This window comes from Conger conger, chromosome 4 (assembly GCF_963514075.1).
Source record: "Conger conger chromosome 4, fConCon1.1, whole genome shotgun sequence".
Lineage (NCBI taxonomy): Eukaryota > Metazoa > Chordata > Actinopteri > Anguilliformes > Congridae > Conger > Conger conger.
The window spans coordinates 77,340,518-77,365,605 of NC_083763.1; the positions used below are offsets into that span (position 1 = coordinate 77,340,518).

At 42.2% G+C, this 25,088-nt stretch overlaps 1 protein-coding gene across 1 annotated transcript; it reads right to left on the minus strand.

Moving 5' to 3' along the window:
• Nucleotides 1-400: 400 nt before the first annotated feature.
• On the minus strand, nucleotides 401-24,803 carry LOC133126754 (uncharacterized). Its single transcript, XM_061239089.1, has 16 exons — nucleotides 24,215-24,803; nucleotides 22,046-22,141; nucleotides 19,475-19,705; nucleotides 18,496-18,518; nucleotides 18,232-18,350; nucleotides 17,894-17,988; nucleotides 17,237-17,396; nucleotides 16,546-16,679; nucleotides 10,084-10,572; nucleotides 9,601-9,696; nucleotides 8,037-8,267; nucleotides 6,501-6,523; nucleotides 6,201-6,319; nucleotides 5,876-5,958; nucleotides 4,771-5,089; nucleotides 401-2,501 (listed from the first exon to the last, which is right to left on the minus strand). Exons 1-16 carry the CDS (start codon nucleotides 24,614-24,616, stop codon nucleotides 2,365-2,367), a joined length of 2,757 nt encoding a protein of 918 aa, XP_061095073.1. The 5' UTR covers nucleotides 24,617-24,803; the 3' UTR covers nucleotides 401-2,364.
• Nucleotides 24,804-25,088: the final 285 nt, after the last annotated feature.

Consider the following 25,088-nt stretch of genomic DNA (forward strand, 5'->3'; position numbering starts at 1 on the left):
TAGATAACTTAGGACGAACGTAATATATTTTACTATTCTTTACTCTTCAATTTAAAAATGCGATCGCAAGATTAACCATTTCGACTGTTCTCCCCTATTTTGTACTAATCCTATAAAAGTGTCAATAGCTCTAAGAATATTTACTGCACACACATGTTTGAAGACTTAAATTAAAGAAGAGGCTTGTACAATTTGTACATACAGTGTAGAAATAAATTACACTAAATATAGCACTGAATAGCTACATTTCTAAGTCAAGTACCAACCTGAAACTATTTAATATGTGCACACAAACATTATGCCAAATTGTACACAAAATTTGGGAAAAATATCCCAAAACTGCACTCAGATGTCCTCATGTCTCCAAATCTCTCCAAAACAATGCAGAATGTAAAGAAAATTAACCTTCACATGTGTTTTATTCACATATATGAGAAAATGATTTTATAAAGCATGTCCAAAGTGTCCAAAAAGCTCTCCAAAAATAATGACTCCCCTTAATGCTTTCTAACCAACCTGCATCACATTTACAATGGAACTTTAATTTCAAAATTAGGTGAACCAGAGCCTGTTAGCCAGTACAATTAAAGGTTTATCTATAGCAAGTCCAAATCCTGTAATTATGCACATCTGCATATTCACTCTGCTATATGAACGCAGTGATATTCCTAAACAGTCCATTACCTGAATATGACACATTATACCTTTTTGGAAACGGTAGCAAACCCTGTACAAGAAGCTAAGCTAAGCAAGCTAAACAATTAACGTCTTCATTATAGTACATGAGATTTTCACACATTAACTGAAGCTCCTGACCCTTCTCTGCATGATTTTACTGCTGCCACACAATTGGCTGATTAGATCATCGCATGAATAAATAGGTGTACAGTTGTCCTAATAAAGTGCTGAGTGACTGTATATAATATAGCCGCATTTCGGAACTGGACGAATGCGAAAATAAATTGTATATTGTTGTATCCTGGACTCTTCAGGAAATCTCTTTCAAGAAGGAACCTTGTGGCACTCCTTCTGGTGTTGCTGAAAGGATGTTAGTAGGGTTAAATATTAGTGACCACTATGCGGAGAGTCTATATCAGCCAATAAATAAACCACGTTACAAAGACAGTAGTACCACTCTGCCTTCCGCTCTCTACTGGTCCAGGCTGACCAAGAATCTCCACAATAGAGTCAATACATTCACCTTCGTTATCTGACTCCATTTTGAAACTAGAAATTGGTTTTAAACATGTACGAACATTGGGAGTGGTTACACTCGACTCTCCTTTATATGCTACCATTACTCAATATGGGGATTAGCACTATTGCTGAATCTCAGTTCAGTGGAGAACACAGGTTAGGGGTCTAGCCAACACAGTACATGCCTTATATTTTGCATAGATAGTCGTGAGCCCAGGTTGGCGTGCATTTAGAGGGCTCCTTAAAGCTAACTTGACAAGAACCGACGTAGAAACGTCCATGGGTTCTCTTCACATTAAATTACAAGAACCATGCACCACCAGGCAGAGCTTGACTGCCTTTTCCCAATAAAGTACCAAGCCACTGATCAGTTGGTCTCTGGTCAATATTGTCCCCCCAAGAAGAATTTATTCACAGGGGGGTAGGTCATTAGCTTAGAATACAAAAGTCAATTACATAATACACAAATAAAGAATAGAAATATAGAGTAAGTAATCTTACCCAGCCTGTTTTGGCTACACACAGATACACTTATAAAATGAGTGCTCCAAATAAGTTCACTCAAAATTGTTGAGTATTTTCTCAATCCTGAAAATTATTTGCATGGCCACAAGTAAAACGGGGCGACACGGTAAGGGCTGTTGGAGGGTTGCCGGTTTTGTTTCCGCCCTGGGTGTGTCGAGCTGCCTTGCATGGCAGCCAATCGCCGTTGGTGTCCGAGTGTGTGTGTGAATGGGTGAATGAGAAGCATCACCCAATTATACTGCGCCTTGGATAAAGGCGCAATATAAATGCCAGCCGTTTACCATTTACCATAAAACAAACTTAACAAAATTAAATGTAGACTAATGCTGTCCAGTAATGCAGATAATGCAGACATCACCATGTTGTCCCTTCATGTTGATCTGCCGATAGAGAACACCACTGCTTCCAGGCCCATCTGGCATAGCCTATCCAACAGCAAGCATTGATTTATATCCTAAAACCTTGCTGCTTTCAAAGACATGGGCATAGTCTTCAGTATAGCTGGGCCATATTGTTGAGTTGCAGAGCTTTTGCAATGATTGTCCAATCAAAAACAGAAGCCTGTTTCTGAGTTATAATAGCCCCCCCCAGTTCATGCAGCCCGTTTGTGATATGCTGAGGCAGTGAGTGGGCGGGGTTGGCTTAGATCCGTGCCACGTAATTGGCCGGGAAGAGTCCATAGCACCCGTCTTGGTTGTAGCCATGCCACCAGCCATCGTCAGTCATCGAAATGCCCGTAATGATGTCACCGGGATCAAAAGAGATCTCCGTATCATCAGCTGTGGGGGAGAAGGAAAGAATGTGAAAACTCAACATCAACATAACGATGCATGCATGTACACCAGGGCTGCCTGGCCCTGTTCCTGGAGACCTACCGTCCTGCAGGTCTCCATTTTAAACCACATAGCAGCTCAATGAGATCTTTAGTTTTGAATGGGGTGTACTCTGCTAGGATTGGAGTGAAAACATATACAGTGGCAAGAACAAGTAAGTGAACCATTTAGAATTGCCTGCATTTATGTATACATTTGTCTTAATATATTGGATGATCTTGATCTAAGGTACAATAATGAACAAACACAATGTGTTGAAACTAATAACACACAAATGATTGCATTATCCAAGCATCTGCTGGTGTGAACCATACCTTGCAAAAAAAGAGATCTCAGAAGACAACCAAGAATTGTTGATTTGGAAAGTGTAACAAAGTTTTGATATTAATCAGTCCACAGTTAGACAAATTTTCCACAAAAGATGTAGTGCTCTGGCTACTCTCCCTAGAATTGGGCACCCAGCCAAGATGACTCCAAAGGCACAATGGATGCTCAATGAGGTAAAAAAGAGCCCTAGAATAACAGCTTGATTGTAATCACCGTAGCTGTGGCCAATTACGTCATTATTGGGCTATAAGAGGCCTGGGTTTTTCATTTGAGAGAGGTTGCATGAACTGCTGCATGAGCTGACATTCATTTTGTGATTTCGTCTGTTTGGGTTTCTGTCTGTTCACCACGTGAGCAGTGGCCACCCCAGCCCAGTGTCACAGTACCACAGTACCAACATGAAAACATCATCGCAGCAGTGAAGTACGGTGGAGGGAACATCATGCTTTGGCTCATCCCAGCGGTGAGGTACGGTGGAGGGAACATCATGCTTTGACCCATCCCAGCGGTGAGGTACGGTGGAGGGAACATCATGCTTTGGCTCATCCCAGCGGTGAGGTACGGTGGAGGGAACATCATGCTTTGACCCATCCCAGCGGTGAGGTACGGTGGAGGGAGCATCATGCTTTGACCCATCCCAGAGGTGAGGTACGGTGGAGGGAGCATCATGCTTTGACCCATCCCAGTGGTGAGGTACGGTGGAGGGAGCATCATGCTTTGACCCATCCCAGCGGTGAGGTACGGTGGAGGGAGCATCATGCTTTGGCCCATCCCAGTGGTGAGGTACGGTGGAGGGAGCATCATGCTTTGACCCATCCCAGTGGTGAGGTACGGTGGAGGGTACATCATGCTTTGACCCATCCCAGCGGTGAGGTACGGTGAAAGGAACATCATGCTTTGACCCATCCCAGCGGTGAGGTACGGTGGAGGGAGCATCATGCTTTGGCCCATCCCAGCGGTGAGGTACGGTGGAGGGAACATCATGCTTTGACCCATCCCAGCGGTGAGGTACGGTGGAGGGAACATCATGCTTTGACCCATCCCAGCGGTGAGGTACGGTGGAGGGTACATCATGCTTTGACCCATCCCAGCGGTGAGGTACGGTGGAGGGTACATCATGCTTTGACCCATCCCAGCGGTGAGGTACGGTGGAGGGTACATCATGCTTTGACCCATCCCAGCGGTGAGGTACGGTGGAGGGAGCATCATGCTTTGACCCATCCCAGCGGTGAGGTACGGTGGAGGGAGCATCATGCTTTGTGGCTGCTTTGCTGCCCCAGGGCCTGGACAGCTTGCCATTATTCAGGAGAAAATGAATAACCAAGTTTATCAAAGTATCTACAGGATAATGTCAGGGTGGCTGTTCTCCAGCTGTTACTCAATAGCAGTTGGTGATGCAGCAGGACAATGACCCTACATATCCCAGCACTGTGAATGTTTAATGGGTGTTTTCAATCAAGACATGACAGATTCTAATTGTTTGTGTGTTATTAGCTTTGTGTTTGTCTATACTTGAGACTTAGATGAAGATCAGATCACATTTTATGACCAGTTAATACGCAAAACTAGGAAATTCAAAACGGTTCACATACTTTTTCATGGAAAAAGTAGAATCTATGGAAAGTAGAATCTATGGTTAACCACATTTTGTAAGGTCATGATTTCTCACGAGAACACATTCTAATTTTTGATATGTATATATATATATGACCTTAAAGGAAAAATTGGGTCATAAACGACAGTGCTATAAGTTTGACAGTCATTCAAGGGCAAGATCCTTGGGGATAAAACCTGCAACCTTAGGTTTACAAGCCCAGTTCCATAACCATTATACAACATCACCACCACACTACTGACCCTGAGCTCCTGTACACCAGGGCTGACTGACCTGCCTGGTAGTCGTATAGCGCCCTGGCAGAGATGTCCTGCTTGTCTTGCTTGTCCTTCTTATCCTTCTTATCCTTCTTGTCCTGCTGGCCTTTCTTGTCTTGCTTGTTCTGCTTGTCTTTCTTATCCTGCTTGTCCTTCTTATCCTGCTTGTCCTTCTTATCCTGCTTATCCTGCTTGTCTTGCTTGTCCTTCTTATCCTGCTTGTCCTGCTTGTCCTGCTGGTCTCCCTTCTGCTGTCCCCGTAAGTGAAAGCGCTGCAGGATTGTGGGCTTCTTCCGCTTGCTGTCGGTGCTGCTGCTCCGTCTGACCTGCGCCACCTTTAACATGATCACAGGACAATTCCCAGCATGCACTTCAGCACTCATCAATGCCCATAAAAGGTACAGTTGGTCATTTCGGACCTCTAACAGTCGAGAGGGGAACTGCAGCAACCAACACCTTCAAACCACGACACTGTTTATCCCTCCCCCTGCTCTGTGAACGCGCTGATGTTGAAACGCCACTGGCTGTGGCAATTAGAACCAATTTTCAACCAATGAGCTTGAATTATTGTACAACTACACAATGTTTTGGTACAGAGTGCCGGCCCGTCAACTGTATGTTTTGAAACCCGAATTGAAGGACTATAAACACAGGCAGAGGGTGAGTCAACATGTCAGTGAGCCTTTTTCAATGATAGGAAGAGATTTACAATGGTCTTGTAACAATGTTTTAACACAAAAGTCTTACCTATTGTACCTTCAAAATCACTACAGGACAATCCCAGCCTGCATATTAGCACTCTTCCACAACTTTACAATCACCACAGGACAATCCCAGCATGCACTTCTTCAGTGCCTGGCAGTGCCTTGTCTGACATTCTGAGGTTAGTCAGTTCGATCCCCCACCCTGGGTGTGTCAAAGTGTCCCTGACACCTAACCCCCAACAGCTCCCGAAGATCTGGTGCCTTCCATGGCAGACATTAATTGTAAGGTGCTTTGGACAAAAGCCCTATATAAATGTATAAATGTAATTTGTCAAGCATAACTTCCATCCATCCATCCATCCTTGATCTGAACTTGCTTTGAGCTGAATCACTGGAGGCCGGGGGTTCAGGCCGTACCTGGGGGAGCTCCTCATAGATGCCCTCTGGTTCTGAGACCTTTTTTTGGGGGGCGCTGGACTCCTTGGTTTCTGGCTGTACGTCTGCCAAGTGAGACCCCATAGAGTTAGGGCGTGTGTTACTGTTCGACAGCATTACTGTTAAAAACTGCTGACAGGACTGCAAGTGCCCGTGAGAAACTATGACTGTCAGTTTAAGTGCCATTCTTCTGCTCACTCACACACACTTAGTGCCAGACACACCCAAGACACACAGGTACTTCACAGTAAAAACATTCAGGATGAATTAGATCCCACAGGTGTAACAGTACATTTACAGAACTCACTGTCCTGAATAATCCCCTTCATCTTCTTCCACACTTTGTACTTCAGGTTGGCCAGGTGTGTAGTCACATTGATATTCCCTCCCAACAGCTTCTCTGGATCTGTCACTTTGTATTCGGCGCTGTAAAAACACAGGAGTCAGTACTGCACTGGGTTTGGGTTCAGTACAATATGAGAATCAGTAAGAGGAGTCAGTGCTGCACTGGGTTTGGGTTCAGTACAATATAAGAGTCAGTAAGAGGAGTCAGTACTGTGCTGGGTTTGGGTTCAGTACAAAAAAAAAGAGACAGGAGTTTACATACCTTCTCTTTATGGCCTTGTAGTTCTGAAATAAATATAGCATTTGATTGTCAGGTTATCGTATTATAGTATAGTATACACTCAGTGATCACTTCTTCCCCATTCTGACATTTGGTCTGAAAAACAGCTGAACCTCTTGACCACATCTGCATGCTTTTATACATTTAGTCGCTGCCACATGATTGGCTGATGAAACATTTGCATTAACAAGCTGGTGTACAGGTATGCCAAATAAATTGCCCACCGAGTGTAGTATATAGTATAGTATTAAAACAAAGGTTCTATAAATTATTGATAAGTTTAAATCATTTAATCATAACAACCGTCTGACGCGATTTATTTGGCGTCAATTTCATTGTTTGAGCAATACTTTTAGTGATCCTCATGAACCACTCGATCTTCAGATGAACACACACATACCTCCCATTACCAGACACATTACTCACACTATACAATGGGTAGGGAATTTCACAATCTGATTGGTTATTAGCTGTGATAAATTAACAATATTCCATGGGTATGACATGCTTGTGCACAGTTCTATTTCACTTTATCACTCCACCACGAAGCAGTCAGAATGTACAAATACTTTTTTTTTTTTTTTTTTTAACATTAATTTCCTTGTGCTTGTAACTGGGGGCCTGTGTATAAAGGCCCGGCTCAGTTGTTCCGGATCTAGCATGACTCCTATCAACCAAATAACCAGGCAAGGAACAGCAATGTACACACCAACCAACAGGGTGCTAATGAGAGATTTTAGCGCCCTGAACTATTTTCTTGTAAATTACATTGCTAATAAAAAACTATTTTATGAAAGGCAGTCTGTCGCCTTGTGGCTAAGGTACATGACTGGGATCTGGAAGGTTGGTGGTTCAAGCCCTGGTGTAGTCATGATAAGATCCACAAGCCCTTGAGTAAGGCCCTTAACACTTTGTTGCACCAGGGGGCTTGTCCCCTGCATTGTCTAATCAACTGTAAATGCCTTTGGATAAAAGCATCAGCTAAATAATACATTAAATTATACTAAAAGCAATAACTCACTCCAGGATGTGGTATATTGTAATTTTATCACAATGTGATAGCTAATATTACAATGTACCACTGCCTGTCCTGAGCTATTGCTTGATTAACACACATGCTTCTCACATTAACACACATGCTTCTCACATTAACACACATGCATCTTAGTCCCCCCTCCTGATTTACCCCACCCCCCCCTTCTGATACCCCTATCCCTGTCTACCCCCCCCCCCCCAAAAAAAAAAAAAACTGCACTTATGATGACGACTATATGTTTAGAACAGCAGTCCAGGTGTATTTTTCTAGTTCTGGATGTGATGCTTTGACTTGTGGTAGAACCTATGCACTTGTAAGTCGCTTTGGATTAAAAGCGTCTGCCAAATGACTAAAATGTAAATGTAAATGTAAATGCATCTCACATTAACACACATGCGCCCAACTTTAACACACGTATCTTACATTAACACACGTGTATTCCAAATGAACACACGTGTGCGTACACAGTAATTGGTTCTCACCTGCAGGAAAGAGATATCATCAGCCTTCATGTCCTGCTCTAAAGTTCTGATCGTGTCTGTCAGGGATGAAATCTCTTTTGTCATTTTTTCAACCCTCTCCTTCATCCTCTGGCTCTTCTGCTCCTCTTCCTCCCTCAGTGCAGCGATCCTGGATGCCTCTTCATCTCGCAGAAACTGGTGAAGTTTCTCAAACTCCTCTTGTATTACTACTAGTGTAGACTTAGTGTCGCTCTGAAAGAAACATTTGGTACTTCTGTTAAAATAAAACTAGGCAGTGTATTAGCAACAAACGTTACTTGGGCTATGTACACACGATCAGTTCTAGTTACTATCAAAATGTTTTAGCTCAGAGCTTTTCGATACCTTGCCCTGTCCATGAAGATAGCTTGAATGCATTCTGTGGTTTTGGAAAGATAGGCCCCAGTTACAACACTCTTTTAAATTTCTATGCAGGTTTTTTTTTTTATATCCTGCATTAAGTGGCAGGAGTGGAATATCACTCACACTGGGTTCGGATCTGACACCACTTGGCAAGGTGGTCTACCGCACATTGTGACTGGCGTGTAGTCTGGCCATAGCCAGGTATCTCACCAGAGAACACATCAAAAGGATGAGTAAGCCAGTCAGAATCCGCCAAGGTGCACCAGTACCTGCTACTTTCAAGTATCCATACCCTCCTATTCTAGGTAAACAAGTTTTAAACTAAAATGTTTTTGAAACCCCCTAATAGTGTAGATTTAAGGCCGAACCCCGTTTTAGTTTAATCCCCCTCAAAGGTAGCATAGAAAACCTAAATTTAGACTACATTCAGCTGGACTAAAGATAAGTCAACATATGCCATGAACAAATCCTGCAGAAATCAGACATACTGTAATGAGCACTAGATTAAACTGGGCGCAGGATACTATAGTCTAATAGCTGGGCAGTTTGCACTAATAATTTACTCTGATTGACAGTTTAAAGTACAGCAAATTAGTGACTTATTCCCCTCAGGCTTCATGGCTTCATGTAACATTAAATTAAGTAATTGTGAAATGCACAATTCATACTTGTGAAATGTGAAATGCAGACTTGATATCCACAAATGGCTTTATTTTGCTCAGCAATAGCATTTTTTCTGATTGAGTCAAAATAATTATTGATAATTGTCTGTAAACATTGAACATTACAGCAATAGGTTCAAACTGTATTTTGCGTCATTGTGAATTGAGGAAGTGATTGAGTTTTGCATGCATGTAACAGTGCATTTAGTGCCTTCAGGCATTAATTGTTCAATTAAGAGTTTTGAACATCAGAACTGTTGTGAAAAAAGTTAGTCAAAGCAAATTTAAAAAGTGTTTTTTTTTTTAACTGTAAAAGAAACTGTCTACTCTAAGGTATTTTTGGGGGCTGGGTGCACTCTTTTGGACTGCATTCCAATTCTGCGGAATTTCGACACAATATGAATTTATTTTTTAGAAAAAAATTCTCTTTTTTACGTTTAGAAACATTTCTGAGGTACTTTTGGGAACACTGTTCTTCCCAAAAGTAAAATTTAATTTAAGCTGTTCGCTGTGAAGTGCACCTTGATTAACTCAGCGTCTTGGTCACTCTTCTGTTTCTCTTCCTTGAAGGCCTCCAGCTTATCCTGTAGGTGGCTCAGCGCTTTCTCTATCTCCTCCTGTAAACACATGAGTTTATATTTCATCAGCACTTAATTTTACAATCTCGAGAGTAAAAGCTACACGCAAAGCACAATAACTTAATGATTCAGTCTGATGGACACGTCTTAATGTCTGATTATGTGGAAGAATTGCTTCGCGCCAGGAAAATACGATTTATTGATGTTCTATTCGAATTGAACAAATTCAGAAAAAGCAGCTGCGACTTTTAACAATGACCATCATAGGGGATCCCTGGTAGCATAATCATACATCTCTATGGCGTTGTGATAAACCATAACATTAGCGTTCGCAAAAAATAGTTAACAGACAACTTGTGGGAAGGAGTTAAATTGGTTGTTGTTCAAATTCCGGATAATATGTTCATAAATTAATGTCTTTCAAACCTTATACTTCAGCGCAGCTTCCTTGAGTGGTCGCAGTTTGTGATTATCGTGCTTCTCTGAAGTCTGACAGATGAAACAGATCGGCTCCTCGTCGCTCAGACAGAAGAGCTTGAGCCTCTCGCCGTGGAGACCGCAGAGTGATTCGGACGCAGAAGCCGGTTTCGTAATCCTGTTTTTTAACATGGACTCGCACAGGTTTCTCAAGGCTAAGTTCGGAGGGGGGAATTCTGTGGACGATCTTTTGCAAACCGGGCATGGTCCAGTGCCGCGGTGCTTCCAGCACTTTGTGAGACAGGTCTTACAGAAGCTGTGGCTGCATTTTAGCATGACGGGGTCTTTAAAGATGTCAATGCACACCGGACAGGTGAGGTCTTCTACTGGAAGAGACGATGTGGACGCCATTCTTGGATGAGCTTCGATTTTTTCCCCCTTCTTGTGCTCGGTAAAAGTTCCTGAAAGCGTATGATTTAATGATACTTTCTTATTATTTTATACAACCTGTATAAACCCGCGACGTAATGTAACGTTAAATCACAATTATAATCACTGTTTACTATCCATAATCTTCTCTAATGTTTTATGTTTAAAACTTCGGTCCGTCAGGTTTCTCTTTCAGCCGATAGTGAACTTCCCCACCGGATTCCTAGTGCCTTACCAACGTGTCCAATATCAGATGTAGGAGGGTATTGCATGTGCTGTTTTCTGCTAATCTCCATTCCACTCAACTGGATAGACGGGTTGCGCAGTAGTTTACGAGCACTATGACTGTTCTGTAGCGGGCTTTCCCTTTTCCCTTCCTTTTACCTCCCTTTTCTTTTCATGATTGACAGGGTTGCCAGTTTGAGGACTGTTCAGACAGGCACAGGAGAGAATTTGCTTTTGAGGCATGGCACTGCACTTTTACGGATTCATGTTCTGGTTTCCAGGATACGAAAAAACACTGACAGTCTGGCAAAGCTGTGTTTTCTACAGCAGCTTGCACACCTGTCTGTACTCACCTGTCTGTACTCACCTGTCTTTTCGCTCAGTGAGAGTTCAACACTCTGTGATTGTTTTCAGACCTCCCCCAGGGACTATGTCAAACACACGCACACACACACGCACACGCACACGCACACATTACATTAATGGCATTTGGCAGACGCTCTTATCACTCTTAGCGATGTACAGTTGATTAGACTAAGCAGGAGACAATCCTCAGGAGACAATCCAATGCAGGGTTAAGGGCGTTGCTCAAGGGCCCAACGGCGGTGCGGATCTTATTGTGGCTACACCGGGATTAGAACCACCAACCTTGCGGGTCCCAGTCATGTACCTTAACCACTACGCTACAGCCTACACACATGCACGCATTCACACCCGCACACACACACATATGCATACACACACGCATACACACACATATGCATACACACATATGCACATACACACACGCATACACACACATATGCATACACACATACACGCACACATATATGCATACACAAATACATGCATGTTCACACACGCACACACACACATATGCATACACACATATACATACACGCATGCACACACACACATATGCATGCACACACACGCATACACACATACACACACACATACACACATGCACACACACAGATATGCATACACACACACACATACACACACACGCACATATGCATACACACACATAGTTTTCACTCTACGTGCGTATCACAGTCTCATTCCACATGTGCTTTTTAACTTTAGAAAATATATCTACATGTGGTGCTGATGGAGACTAAGCACACAGAGCCACAATTTAGGCAGTTAGTGAAGCGCCTGTAAGTAGACTCGGAGGGTTGCCGGTTCGATCCCCGCCCGGGCTGTGTCAAAGTGTCCCTGAGCAAGACACCTAACCCCTAAATGCTCCTGACGAGCTGGTTGGTGCCTTGCATGGAAGCCAAGTGTATGAGTGTGTATATGAATGGGTGAATGAGAAGCATCAATTGTACAGCGCTTTGGATAAAGGCGCTATATAAATGCCAACCATTTACCGTTTATAATGTAGTTGAAGTGAACCCTTGTTAAACTGCACTGTGAAATGTTTGGGATGTTGAGAAACTTGTTTGAAGTGTCCACAGCAGTGGTTCCCAAGCCCCCAGGTCTTTCACCTGTTCCGCCTTTATTTAGCACATTTCACAGAAGACTGTCACAAAGACACTGGACAGAGTAACGCAGAAGACTATCACAAAGACACTATACAGAGTAACACAGAAGACTGTCACAAAGACACGATACAGAGTAACACAGAAGACTGTCACAAAGACACGATACAGAGTAACACAGAAGACTGTCACAAAGACACTATACAGAGTAACACAGAAGACTGTCACAAAGACACTATACAGAGTAACACAGAAGACTGTCACAAAGACACGATACAGAGTAACCACAGAGGTAGAAAATTAAACATATCAGCCCTGAGTACATCTGGACACAACTGATCAAAAGCTTCATTCGATGTCTGGTGGTCCATTAGGAGAGGTCTGGGAACCACTGCTGTACATCAAATACCTTTTTGTTATTTTCTTTTTGTTAAAACAATTGAAAGGCAGTTTTTGCTACCAAAGCACCAAGTTTCATAAAAACTCACCTGTGTAAGAGGAAATTAAATTATATTATTTCAAATAATTGCTGTCAATTGAAGTTGGTGGCAAATTGGGTGCAAGCATATTTTCCAAATCAATTTTTAAAAAATCAAAAATTTGCTTGATCACAACAGAGATTTTGCAATCTCAACAAAATACATGCTTTTTAGTAGATTTTGGAATATTATATTATATTATTGGCATTTGGCAGACGCTCTTATCCAGAGCAACGTACAGTTGATTAGACTAAGCAGGAGACAATCCTCCCCTGGAACAATGCAGGGTTAAGGGCCTTGCTCAAGGGCCCAACGGCTGTGCAGATCTTATTGTGACTACACCGGGATTAGAACCACCGACCTTGGGCGTCCCGGTCCTTTACCTTAACCACTACGCTACAGGCCGCCCTGGCAATATTTGTAAAATCTTGAACTGAGTGCCACCATGTGCTTTGACTGGGCCAGAAGTCCAAGGTTAGAAGTTTTATCTGTTTTTTGGTTTTTGTTTTGTTGTTGTTTGTTTTTTAAGCCAAGTGGCAGAAATTCCACTCAAGTCCTTGAAGTACTTGTTTTAGATGAGAAAATATTACGTTAAACAGGGCAGGAGTTATGGAACTTGAAACTGAAATTATGGTTTTAGTGCTGGCACTAAGTGGTAAAATTGGTGTTAGGAAATTGGGTGATTCTTTGTTAACTGTTGCAAACCAGTTGAGAAAAAAAAAGTAGAAAAAAAGATTTGTCTTAAACGTTAATTGTTCATTTGAGAGCTTAATGATTTAAAGTTCATAAAAAAAATTATTCCTGTCTGTGGTGTTACCTTCACTTATGGTACAATATTCTATGGTACAATATCATGTGATATGACCATTTTGTTCCCTGAAGTGCAATTTATACTAGTATGCTGTATAAGCATTCACTTCTCACGCCACTTCACAATACAGACTGTAACGCCACAGACATCAAATCTTCTGACAATTTTATAAAAATGTGTATTTTATTTAATATTCTTTCAATCTAATGTAGAAAGCACGTTTATACATTGCGGAACGAGTGAAAGGAACGTTTTTAAAAGCTGAAAGCGCTCGATTCTTACCACGTGCAGTCACCACTTTACTTGGGGTTGAAAAATAAATAATAGAAACCAAGTCTGAGATATTCTAAATTCATCGTTCACGGTGTTTTGAGTTCATGTTTTTTTTTTTCTGTGGCGTTTCTCTGTAATGCTGATGGGTCTGTCTCTGTGGGAGGATTGTGGTTTACCAGGGCAGGCCAGGGGGGGGGTTTATGGGAAAACTGCAACTCAGCAGTGGGTCTAGGCCCCTGGAAATAGGCTGGATAGGGATTCCAAGTGGGAAAACAGGTACACATACACTTAGTGAGCACTTTATTAGGGTTTTTTAGGCTTATTTTTTTTACTTTTGCTGCTGTAGCCTATCCGCTTTTTTTGATGCGTTCACGTGTGTTTGGAGATGCTCTTCTGCATACCACTGTTGTAATGTCTGATTATTTGCATTACTGTCACCTTCCTGTCAGCTTTGACCAGTCTGGCCCTTCTTCTCTGACCTCTCTCATTTACAAGGCGTTTTCTCCCACAGAACTGCTGCTCACTGGATGTTTTTTGTTTTTCACACCATTCTCTGCAAACTGTAGAGACTGTTGTGCATGAAAATCCCAGGAGATCAGCCGTTTCTGAGATACTAAAACCACCCTGTCTGGCACCAACAATCAGTCAACGGTCAAAGTCACTTAGATCACATGTATTCCCCATTGTTATTTGATCTGAAAAACATCTGAATCTCTTGACCACGTCTGCATGCTTTTATGCATTTAATTTAGCTTCCACCTGATTGGCTGATTAAATATTTGCATTAACAAGCTGGGCGGCATGGATGGTGCAGTGGGTAGCACTGCCGCCTCACAGCAAGGAGGTCCTGGGTTCGAATCCCAGTCGGCTGGGGCCTCTGTGTGGAGTTTGCATGTTCTCCCCGTGTTTGCGTGGGTTTCCTCCCACAGTCCAAAGACATGCAGGTTAGGCTGATTGGAGAGTCTAAATTGCCCGTGGGTATGAGTGTGTGTGCCCTGTGATGGACTGGCAACCTGTCCAGGGTGTATTCCTGCCTTTCGCCCCAATGTATGCTGGGATAGGCTCCAGCCACCCTGTGACCCTGTTCAGGATAAGCGGGTTAGGATAATGAATTAATTTTAAATTAAATGTTTTCACTGGATTTCCTGCTCAGTATCCTGGGTAACCAAATTTGGGATGACTCATACCTCTTGCAACAAAGTCAAAATGTTCCAAATACTACTGATCTGCAAGTCCTGCATAATAAAAATATATATACAGGAGCATCTCAAAAAATTAGAATATCGTGGATAAGTTTTTTTAATTTATTTTTTATCTTGATGATTATGGCTTACAGCTCATGAAAATCCATAATATCCATAATATTATAATATTACATAAGATCAATCAAAAAAGGATTTATAATACAGAAATGTTGAACTTCTGAAAAGCATGTTCATTTATGCACTCAATACTTGGTCAGGGCTCCTTTTACACAAATTACTGCATCAATGCAGCGTGGCATGGAGGCAGTCAGCCTGTGGCACTGCTGAGGTGTTATGAAGCCCAGGTCAGCCTGTGGCACTGCTGAGGTGTTATGAAGCCCAGGTCAGCCTGTGGCACTGCTGAGGTGTTATGAAGCCCAGGTTGCTTTGATAGCGGCCTTCAGCTCGTCTGGTCTGGTGTCTCTCATCTTCCTCTTGACAATACCCCATAGATTCTCTATGGGTTTCAGATCAGGCGAGTTGGCTGGCCAATCAAGCACAGTAATACCATGGTCAGCAAACCAGTTACTAGTAGTTTTGGCACTGTGGGCAGATGCCAAGTTCTGCTGGAAAAGGAAATCAGCATCTCCATAAAGCTTGTCAGCAGACGGAAGCATGAAGTGCTCTAAAATCTCCTGGTAGACGGCTGCATTGACTTGATAAAACACAGTGGACCAACACCAGCGGATGACATGGCACCCCAAATCATCACTGTGGAAACTTCACACTGGACTTCAATCAGCTTGGATTCTGTGCCTCTCCACTCTTCCTCCTGACTCTGGGACCTTGATTTCCAAATGAAATGCAAAATTTACTTTAATCTGAAAAGAGGACTTTGGACCACTGAGCAACGGTCCAGTTATTTTTCTCCTTAGCCCAGGTAAGACGTTTCTGACGTTGTCTCTGGTTCAGAAGTGGCTTGACACTAGGAATGCGACACTTGTAGCCCATTTCCTGGACACATCTGCGCTTGGTGGCTCTTGATGCACTGACTCCAGCCTCAGTCCACTCCTTGTGAAGCTCCCCCAAGTTCTTGAATCGGCTTTGCTTGACAATCCTCTCAAGGCTGCGATCATCCCTGTTTCTTGTACAACTTTTCCTACCACACTTTTCCCTTCCAGTCAACTTACCATGAATATGCTTTGATACAGCACTCTGCGAACAGCCAGCCCTTTCAGCAATGACTTTCTGTGGCTTACCCTCCTCGTCGAGGGTGTCAATGAGTCAACTGACAAGTCAGCAGTCTTATTTTGAGACACTGGAATATTTCACTTCATGTGTAATGAATCTAGAATATATGAAAGTTTCAGTTTTTGAATGAAATTACGTTTTTTAGATGCACCTGTATATTATTTGTTATAATCATACAGTAATCATAAAATCCTAATACCGTGCAGCAACCATGCAGCCATGTGTATGCTCTTCTGTATAGTTGTGTGTTTTCAAATCTTTTGTAAAGAAATCAGAAGCCTCTTTCTGAGTTATAACAGTAACTGGAGCTGGAGTGGGCAGGGTTGGCCTTAGATGTATTCCACGTAATTGGCCGGGAAGAGTCCATAGCACCCGTCGGGGTTGTAGCCCTTCCACCAGCCATCGCCATTCGTTGAAATGCCCGTAATGATGTCAGTGGCACCAAAAGAGATCTCCGTATCATCAGCTGTGGGGGAGAAGGAAAGAATGTGAGGGCTCAACATCAACATAACGATGCATGCCTGTACACCAGGGCTGCCCGGCCCTGTTCCTGGAGACCTACCGTCCTGCAGGTCTCCATTTTAACCCGACACCTGATGCTACCACATAACAGCTGAACAAGATCTGTCGCTGCTGAATGAGTTGTGCTCGGTTAAGTTGGAGCGCACAGATTCCCCGGATTAATCTGTTTTGTTTGAAACTAAAAATTTGTGCTTCTTCAACATCATTGCTGCCAATACAACTTCACCCACGTAAAAGGGGCGAGGAGGAACAGCGACAGAAATATTTCCTCAACACCAGGAACAAGGTTGGGCAGCCCTGCTCTAGCCGTTGAAAGAGGCGAGCTTTGCTATGGTTGGGAGTGAAAACCTACGGGGTGGTTAATCTCCAGGAACAGGGTCGGGTAGCCCTGCTTTAGCTGTTTAATGCAACATTAGGTTTACAAGCCCAGTTCCATAACCATTACACAACATCACCACCACACTACTGACCCTGAGCTCGTGTACACCAGGGCTGACTGACCTGCTTGGTAGTCGTATAGCGCCCTGGCACGGATGCCCGAGTCATCCTTCTTGTCCTGTTTGACCGCCTTCTGGCGTGGGCGCACATTAAAGCGGAGACGTGGGAATAGACCCTTCTGTTTAGGGACGCCGTTAGTGGCCTGCTCTGGAATCCTCTGCACCTTTTAAGATAATCACACAGAGCAATCCCAGCATGCACTTCAGCAGTGGTGCATAACATGCACAGTTATGACTGACGTTTCTCTATTGCAACAAGATGCCAAAAATGCTGATGCTGTTTACCTGAGTGAAAACATGGTGGCCCGTGTTGAAATGATTGAGAATATAGAGGAGGAGGAATATTTAAATCTACTTTTGTTAAAATAAACAGTTGTTTGACCAGAAGGAGGTCCCTCAGTCCCTTGAACAAAACAAGTATGCTGGGGTTAAACAGAGGCCTTACATGCAGGATGAAGACGGGCAAGGCATTCAAACTATTTTAGGATGTTGGCTAACCGGTCCAATGATTTAATGAACCATATCCATCCCTACATCACACAGCTCAGCACAGCTCAGTAGGACATGAACATGCAAGGAGAGGCAGGTGACATGAACCGGTTTTAACTGGTTCAAGAATGGGCTGAGCTGAATTACTGGAGGCTGGGAGTTCGGATCGTACCTGGGTGAGATCCTCGTAGGTGTTGGCTCCCTCTGCGATGGTCCCAGAGAGCTTTTTCTGATGGGCGCTGGACTCCTTGGTTTCTGGCTGTACGTCTGCCAAGTGAGACCCCATAGAGTTAGAGCGTGTGTTACTGTTCTACAGCATTACTGTTGAGAACTGCTGACAGGACTGCAAGTGCCCGTGAGAAACTATGACTGTCCGTTTCAGTGCCATTCCTCCACTCACTCACACACACTTAGTGCCAGACACTCCTGAGACACACAGGTACTTCACAGTGTAAGACACTCAGGATGAATTCGATCCCACAGGTGTAACGGTACATTTACAGAACTCACTGTCCTGAACAATCCGCTTCATCTTCTCCCACACTTTGTACTTCAGGTTGCTCTGGTGTTTGGCCACATCGATATGCCCTCCCAACAGCTTCTCTGGATCTGACACTTTGTATTGGACACTGTTTTAAAAAAAGGACATTTAGGAGTTAGTACTGCTCTGGGTTTGGGTTCAGTACAATATAAGAGTCAGTAACAGGAGTCAGTACTGCACTGGGTTTGGGTTCAGTACAAATGGAAAAGAGAGACAGACAGGAGTATCCATACCTTTTCTTTATGGCCTTGTAGTTCTGAAATGAATATAGTATTAGATTATTACATTAGATTAATGGCATTTGGCATTTCAAATGAACATTCCATTTAGTAACATTACATTACATTATTGGCATTTGGCAGACGCTCTTATCCAGAGCGACGTACAGTTGACTCGACAAAGCAGGAGACAATCCTCCCTTGGTGCAATGCAGGATTAAGGGCCTTGCTCAAGAGCGCAACGGCTGTGCGGATCTTATTGTGGCTACACTGGGGATCAAACCACCTTTTTCCTGAAAACCATACTGTAGATGCCAAAATTATTGACACCCCTAACAAATATTGTAAATAAAATCAAAGTGGAATTGCTGATTTTACTTAATTTACTTATTCTAAATGAACTATATTGTGTCATTCAATCATTTCCTGCTTAGATAGATTATTAAAAAAATCAGGTAATAAGGTAAAAACCACAGTGTCATCCATCAGCATGGGAAAAGGCAAAGAACTGTCAATTCAGAAGAGGCAGATGCTCATTGGCCATCACATGTCTGGTAATAAATTTGGCACAAAAGATTATAATTCATTGGAATTATGACTGGAAGAGAGAGTAGTGTAAGATGAGACTGAAATTGAATGTTTTGGCCATGCATACCATCAACATGTTTGGCAGCAAAAGAGGAATGCATACAAGGAGGAGCACCCAAGCATATGTATGCATTGTACGAACAAATACAAAGGTGGGCCATTGATTGTAAACACACATGTCATTAATGTAACAACTGCAATTATCCAATTCAGATAATTCCACCCTTGCTTCTTCCCGGTCGATTCGAGCGTCTCCTCGTGTTCTTTTGGCACATGCTCCCAAACATACACCGGTGCTCTCTTTCTTCTTATTAACATCTGCATGTTAACCTGATATTTAATTTCATTTAAAATGTGCTGGAGTACATTGAACATGTATGCATTTCACGCAGCGATCAGTGCTCACCTGCAGGAAAGAGATATCATCCACCTTCATTTCCTGCTGTAAGGCTCTGATCGTGTTTGATAGGAATGAAATCCCTTTTGTCATTTTTACAATCCTCTCCTTCATCCTCTGGCTCTTCTGCTCCTCTTCCTCCCTCAGTGCAGCGATCCTGGACGCCTCTTCATCTCGCAGAAACTGGTGAAGTTTCTCAAACTCCTCTTGTATTACTACCAGTGTAGAATTAGCGTTGCTCTGAAAGAAACATTTTGTACTTCTGTTAAAATAAGACTAGCCAGTGTGATAGCTACAGGTTCAAAACAACATAAGGAAGAGTTCTTGAATGCAATACCTATTGCTTAGACTATATGCAGCTGGGCTACAGATAAGACAAAATATCCCATGAACAAATCGTGCAAAAATGAGACTGTTCAAACTGTAATGACCCTGAGATTAAACTGGGCCTACAGAAATGAGACTGTTCATAACGTAATGAGCCTGAGATTAAACTGGGCCTACAGACATCAACTTTTTACTTACAATGTGAAACCAAGTGCACAAATCAGGATTAAGTAACAGTCGCCATACAGAGACATCTCAAACCTCAGTCAAAATAACCTATCGAGTGTGATAGGCAAAAAACACTCCAATGGGACCTGAATTATCCTGATTCTAGTTGGTCACTTGGTGTCAAAATGAATGCAATTTGAATGTCCAGTTTTTAAGCAATCAAAACCCATGCAGTAATTGACCTGTACACTCGAACAAGCTTCTCAGGTTTCCAGTAATGTGACATGGTTGCTTTCACTGCAAAAACAGTTAACATCTTATTTTGTTTCTCACAAGTAGAAAATATTTCCTTGTTAATGTTTGCTTGACAAATGAATTTTTCTTATTCCATCGGCAAATCCTGAAATAAGTCAAACTGTCTAAACTCATTGGCAATATGTTCATTTTAGCCAATAAATAAAATAAAATGGTAAATGGTTGGCATTTATATAGCGCCTTTATCCAAAGCGCTGTACAATTGATGCTTCTCATTCACCCACTCACACACCAACGGCTATTGGCTGCCATGCAAGGCGCCAACCAGCTCGTCAGGGGCATTTGGGGGTTAGGCGTCTTGCTCAGGGACACTTCAACACAGCCCGGGTGGGGGAGCGAACCGGCAAACCCTCCGACTACCAGACGACTGCTCTTACGGCCTGAGCCATGTCACCCTTAATAAGATTTTAAGTCTCAATATAATACTGAAATACCTTTTTTTTTCTTCTTTTTTTTCATTTTAGCAGTATTGTAGGCTCGTTGTTCAATTGGCTTAATTGTGGCACTAGTGCAGATATATATTATTAATTCAAGTTATACAGTGATTGTAAATGTATGTAGAATGGAAATACTGATATTTGTGAACAGTGAAAAGCCCTGTTCCACAAAGCGAGGGTTTGTTGCACCAATTTCACAGGAGAGCCAAAACACTTGTTTGAATGAACCACGGTGTTTTGGATGAGTCTTTAGATTTTTACCCTTTATTTCAGTGTAGTTAAGCATGACACATCCTATCTCTTTTGCCATTAGGTAGATCTCATCAAGAGCCTTCTTGACGGGGCCACATTGGCTCCGGAGGTAAGAGCAGTCGTCTGGCAGCCAGAGGGTTGCCGCTTCGATTCTGCCCTGGGTGTGTCGAAGAGTCCCTGAGCAGGACATCTAACCCCCAATTGCTCCTTGCATGGCAGCCATGGCAGCCATGGCAGTTGGTGTGTGTGTATGAATGGGTGAATGAGAAGCATCAATTGTACAGCGCTCTAGGTAAAGACACTATATAAATGCAGACCTTTACCACTTTTATATATAATACTAATTTTGGCCCAAACTTACTTAACTTACCTAAGTTATGGCCCTTGCGCATCAAACCCTCAACAGGATTGGTGAGTTAGCTGGAGTAAAACCAGGAACCCTCCCAATTCTGGAACATCGAATGTTCCACAAAACATTTGTCAAAGCAAATACATTTTTAAAAACTGTAAAAAAATAAAAAAAAACACAGGAGCATTGTTTCTCTCACACTGGACAGTAGTTTTTCTGCTCTCCACTGAAGACAGTTCAGTTTGAAGTCAAAAGACGTTCATGAGACAGATTCATATTTCAGCTTTTATTTCCTGGTATTTTTATATCTCCCAAAGACAGCTGGTCTTCATGTTAGTTTATTTTTTATAACACAAATGCAGTCTTTATAGGCTAAAACCGAGAGTTGACATTCAGAAGTATTTATTGTTTAACCAATCAATCTAACAGGACACATCTGGGCAAACAGGAAACACCGGTCAGTCACATGTTCCAATACTTTTGCTCACCTAAAGATTGGGTGGTCTGATACAAAAGGTGATATGTTCTAAGTTCTAGATAGTTGGAGATAAAAATACCAGGAAATAAAAGATGAAATTTGGAGCTGTGACCTCATGTACATCCCTTGACCTCAAATTCAATTGTCTTCAGTGTTCAGCAAAAAATAAAGAAATTGATCTTGCTACTCCAGTACTTTTGGAGAGCACTTCATGTTTTTTCCGTTAAATTGAAGCTACCCGCTGTAAACTGCACCTTGATTAACTTAGCGTCTCGGTCACTCTTCTGTTTCTCTTTAATAAAGGCCTCCAGCTTCTCCTGTAGGTGCAGCAGTGCCTCCTCCACCTCCTCCTGCAAGCACATGAGTTCATATTCCAAGAGTGAATCAGGAGACAATGAAAATGACAAATGAGTCTTCTATCATCTTCTGTAGAACAGGAACAAACATACATTTCAGTTATTGCGATTAGCTAAATTGATAATCGTATCGGGGGCAGCCACTATCTGAATTCTATTAGCCTATGATAGCAACATTAGCTAACGTTACTGATGCACGGAACGGCGGTCCTCAGTCCGCCGCCAGACCCCTCTCAGAAAGTCTAAACTCCCTCTCGTTCGCTCCTTAACTCCACTCCTGTGCTCCACATACGTCCACGGTAGTAGAGGAGTTTTAGTGGGGCAATGGAGTAAAGGTGGGTGGAGTGAAAAATTATTGGACGCTGCCCATCTAAACACCTGAACAAAAGGCTACCACTTTGGCTACTACATGGCATTCTTCTTGGCCAGTATGGAAACACGGGTGCGTTTGGAATATCCTTAAATTACCGAACGTTGACGTGACAGTGGCTGCTTGAGTTAGCGGTGAATGAGAAAAAAACCGAGGTAGAATAATAATAATCCGGAGGCGTGTCATTCATACCAAGGAAGGTCGAGCGGCAAAGCGTGTCCTGGCATAATACCTATGTTAAACAAATGTTTTTTAAGTGTTTTGAAAATGACAATAAAAAAATGACAATAACACGAATTTCCCCTTTTGCATTAGTCCACCGATGCCCTCTGGTGTCCACATTGAAAACGGCCGAAGAAGGTTTTGATTGTCTGTAGGCCGTTTGTAGCATTTTACCCATGTCAACAATGTGTAATGTAGAAGTGCATGCTAACCCCAGCTAGGTAAACATAATTGCTATATTAACCTTTAACCAGGTATAATATTAACCAGAAGCGGCAGTCTAACAAAAAAAAAAGAAAAAAAAAAATTATATATATATATATATATATATGTATATGTATATATATATATATGTATATATATATATATGTATATGTATATATATATGTATATATATATATATATATATATATATATATATATATGTATATATATATATATATAATAAGCTAGCGTCAAATGAACTAATTGAGTTCAATAGTCATGCTATTTTATTAAATGAATATAACGAGAGCCAGATTAGCTCGCTAACCATCTACAGCACTCGCAGATAGTCACGTCAGACGTGCTACATCATTATAATAACAAATGCCCTCTGTGTGTATATATCTTCCTCCCTGCATTGGATGCCAGTCATCAAGGGGCGGGGCTAATTAGCATATCTTTTTGTTAACAAACGGCGATTAAAGGTATAAAACACACATTTGTGGTGAAAAAAAAAAGAATTAAAAAAAAGAATATATAATTGAAATCTTAAATCTTTTTTTGATTTGGAATCCAAGATTTAAGTTACAAATAAATATATATCTTTTGCTAAATATTAAACTTTTAAACACAGATTTCGGCTAAATCGTGTGACGCGTTTTACTTTACATTAGCCCATACGACCTGTGTGTTTGACGAAGCAGGATTACCGAGCTCACCCAGTAAAACAGTGGTTTTAACTTCAGTCCATGTTCCAGTTTTGGAAGGGTTCCAGGGGTTTTACCCGGTGAATTACTCAAGCTAAATCAGCAACCGTGATAATTACGTGATACCCCCCAGGAATTTGACAAATGTAAAGTTGACACGCAAACCACAATAACTAGGCAACAGACAAGCGGAAATGTCTTTACGTCCGATTGTCAGGGGATAACGAATCACTTTGGATGTTTACAATGTGATTCTTCCAAACAATCGGACGTTAAGACATTTCCGCCTATTGACTTCAGTCTAGCGGAATGACGTTCTATTTTAATTTAGAAGATTTCCAGCGTGGTAAAAGTTTACTTCAGAGAGAAAAGCAGCTGCGACTTCCAACAATGATCCCATCATAGGGGATCCCATATAGCCAAATCATACATCTCCGGCGTTGTGATAAACCATAACACTAGGCAAAATGTATTTCTTGTGGGAATTAGTCAAATTGGTTGTTGTTCTAATAGGCTACTAGATCATATGTTTTATGCCATGATTTAAATAAATGTCTTGCAAACCTTATACTTCAGCGCAGCTTCCTTTAGTGGTCGCAGTTTGTGATTCTCGTGCTTCTCTGAAGTCTGACAGACGAGGCAGATCGGCTCCTCGTCGCTGAGACAGAAGAGCTTGAGTTTCTCGCCGTGGAGACCGCAGAGTGATTCGGACACAGAAGCCGGTTTCTTAATCCTGTTTTTTAACATGGACTCGCACAGGTTCCTCAGGGCCAGGTTCGGAGGGGGGAATTCTGTGCACGACAATGCGCAAACCGGGCATGGTCCAGTGCCGCGGTGCTTCCAGCTCTTTCTGAGACAGGTCTTACAGACGCTGTGGCTGCATTTTAGCATGACGGGGTCTTTAAAGATGTCAATGCACACCGGACAGGTGAGGTCTTCTACTGGGAGAGACGATGTGGTCGCCATTCCTGGATGAGCTTCGATTCGGTAAAAGTTCCTGACAGCAAATTATTTAATGCCACTTTCTTGCTGTTGTGTGTATTATACTCCGTTTAAAACTTCGATCGTTCAGGTTTCTCCGGCAGCAGATAGTGAATCCCCGCCGCATTCATTTAACACACTTGTCCTCCGTCCGCTCTCATAAACGTGCTGCTTTCTGATTCAAAACTGGATGGACAGGTTGCGATGTAGCTTACGGGCAGAATCAGTGACTGCTCTGTAAAAAATGCCAAGCATCTTAACAACTTAAGATTCCCTGCTGCATAAGAATCATTAATACACTTGGCTTAAAAATAACCATTGTTTCCAATCTTAAATGATTCATGCAAAACAACTTACAGTTGGTGAGATAAAGGGATTTTATTGGTTACCACGTAATATAACAATTTAAGATTAATAATACAGCCTTTGCCCACCTTCACGTAATTCACTACGGCAT

Excerpts from the sequence above, each read along its gene's own strand:
- LOC133126754 (XM_061239089.1), bottom strand. The coding sequence starts at position 24,616 with ATGGCGACCACATCGTCTCTCCCAGTAGAAGACCTCACCTGTCCGGTG. Across the intron at positions 9,697-10,083 it reads AAGCTGCGCTGAAGTATAAG|GAGGAGATAGAGAAAGCGCT; the intron begins GTTTGAAAGACA and ends ATGTGTTTACAG. Across the intron at positions 6,320-6,500 it reads TACAAGGCCATAAAGAGAAG|CGCCGAATACAAAGTGACAG; the intron begins GTATGTAAACTC and ends GTGTTTTTACAG.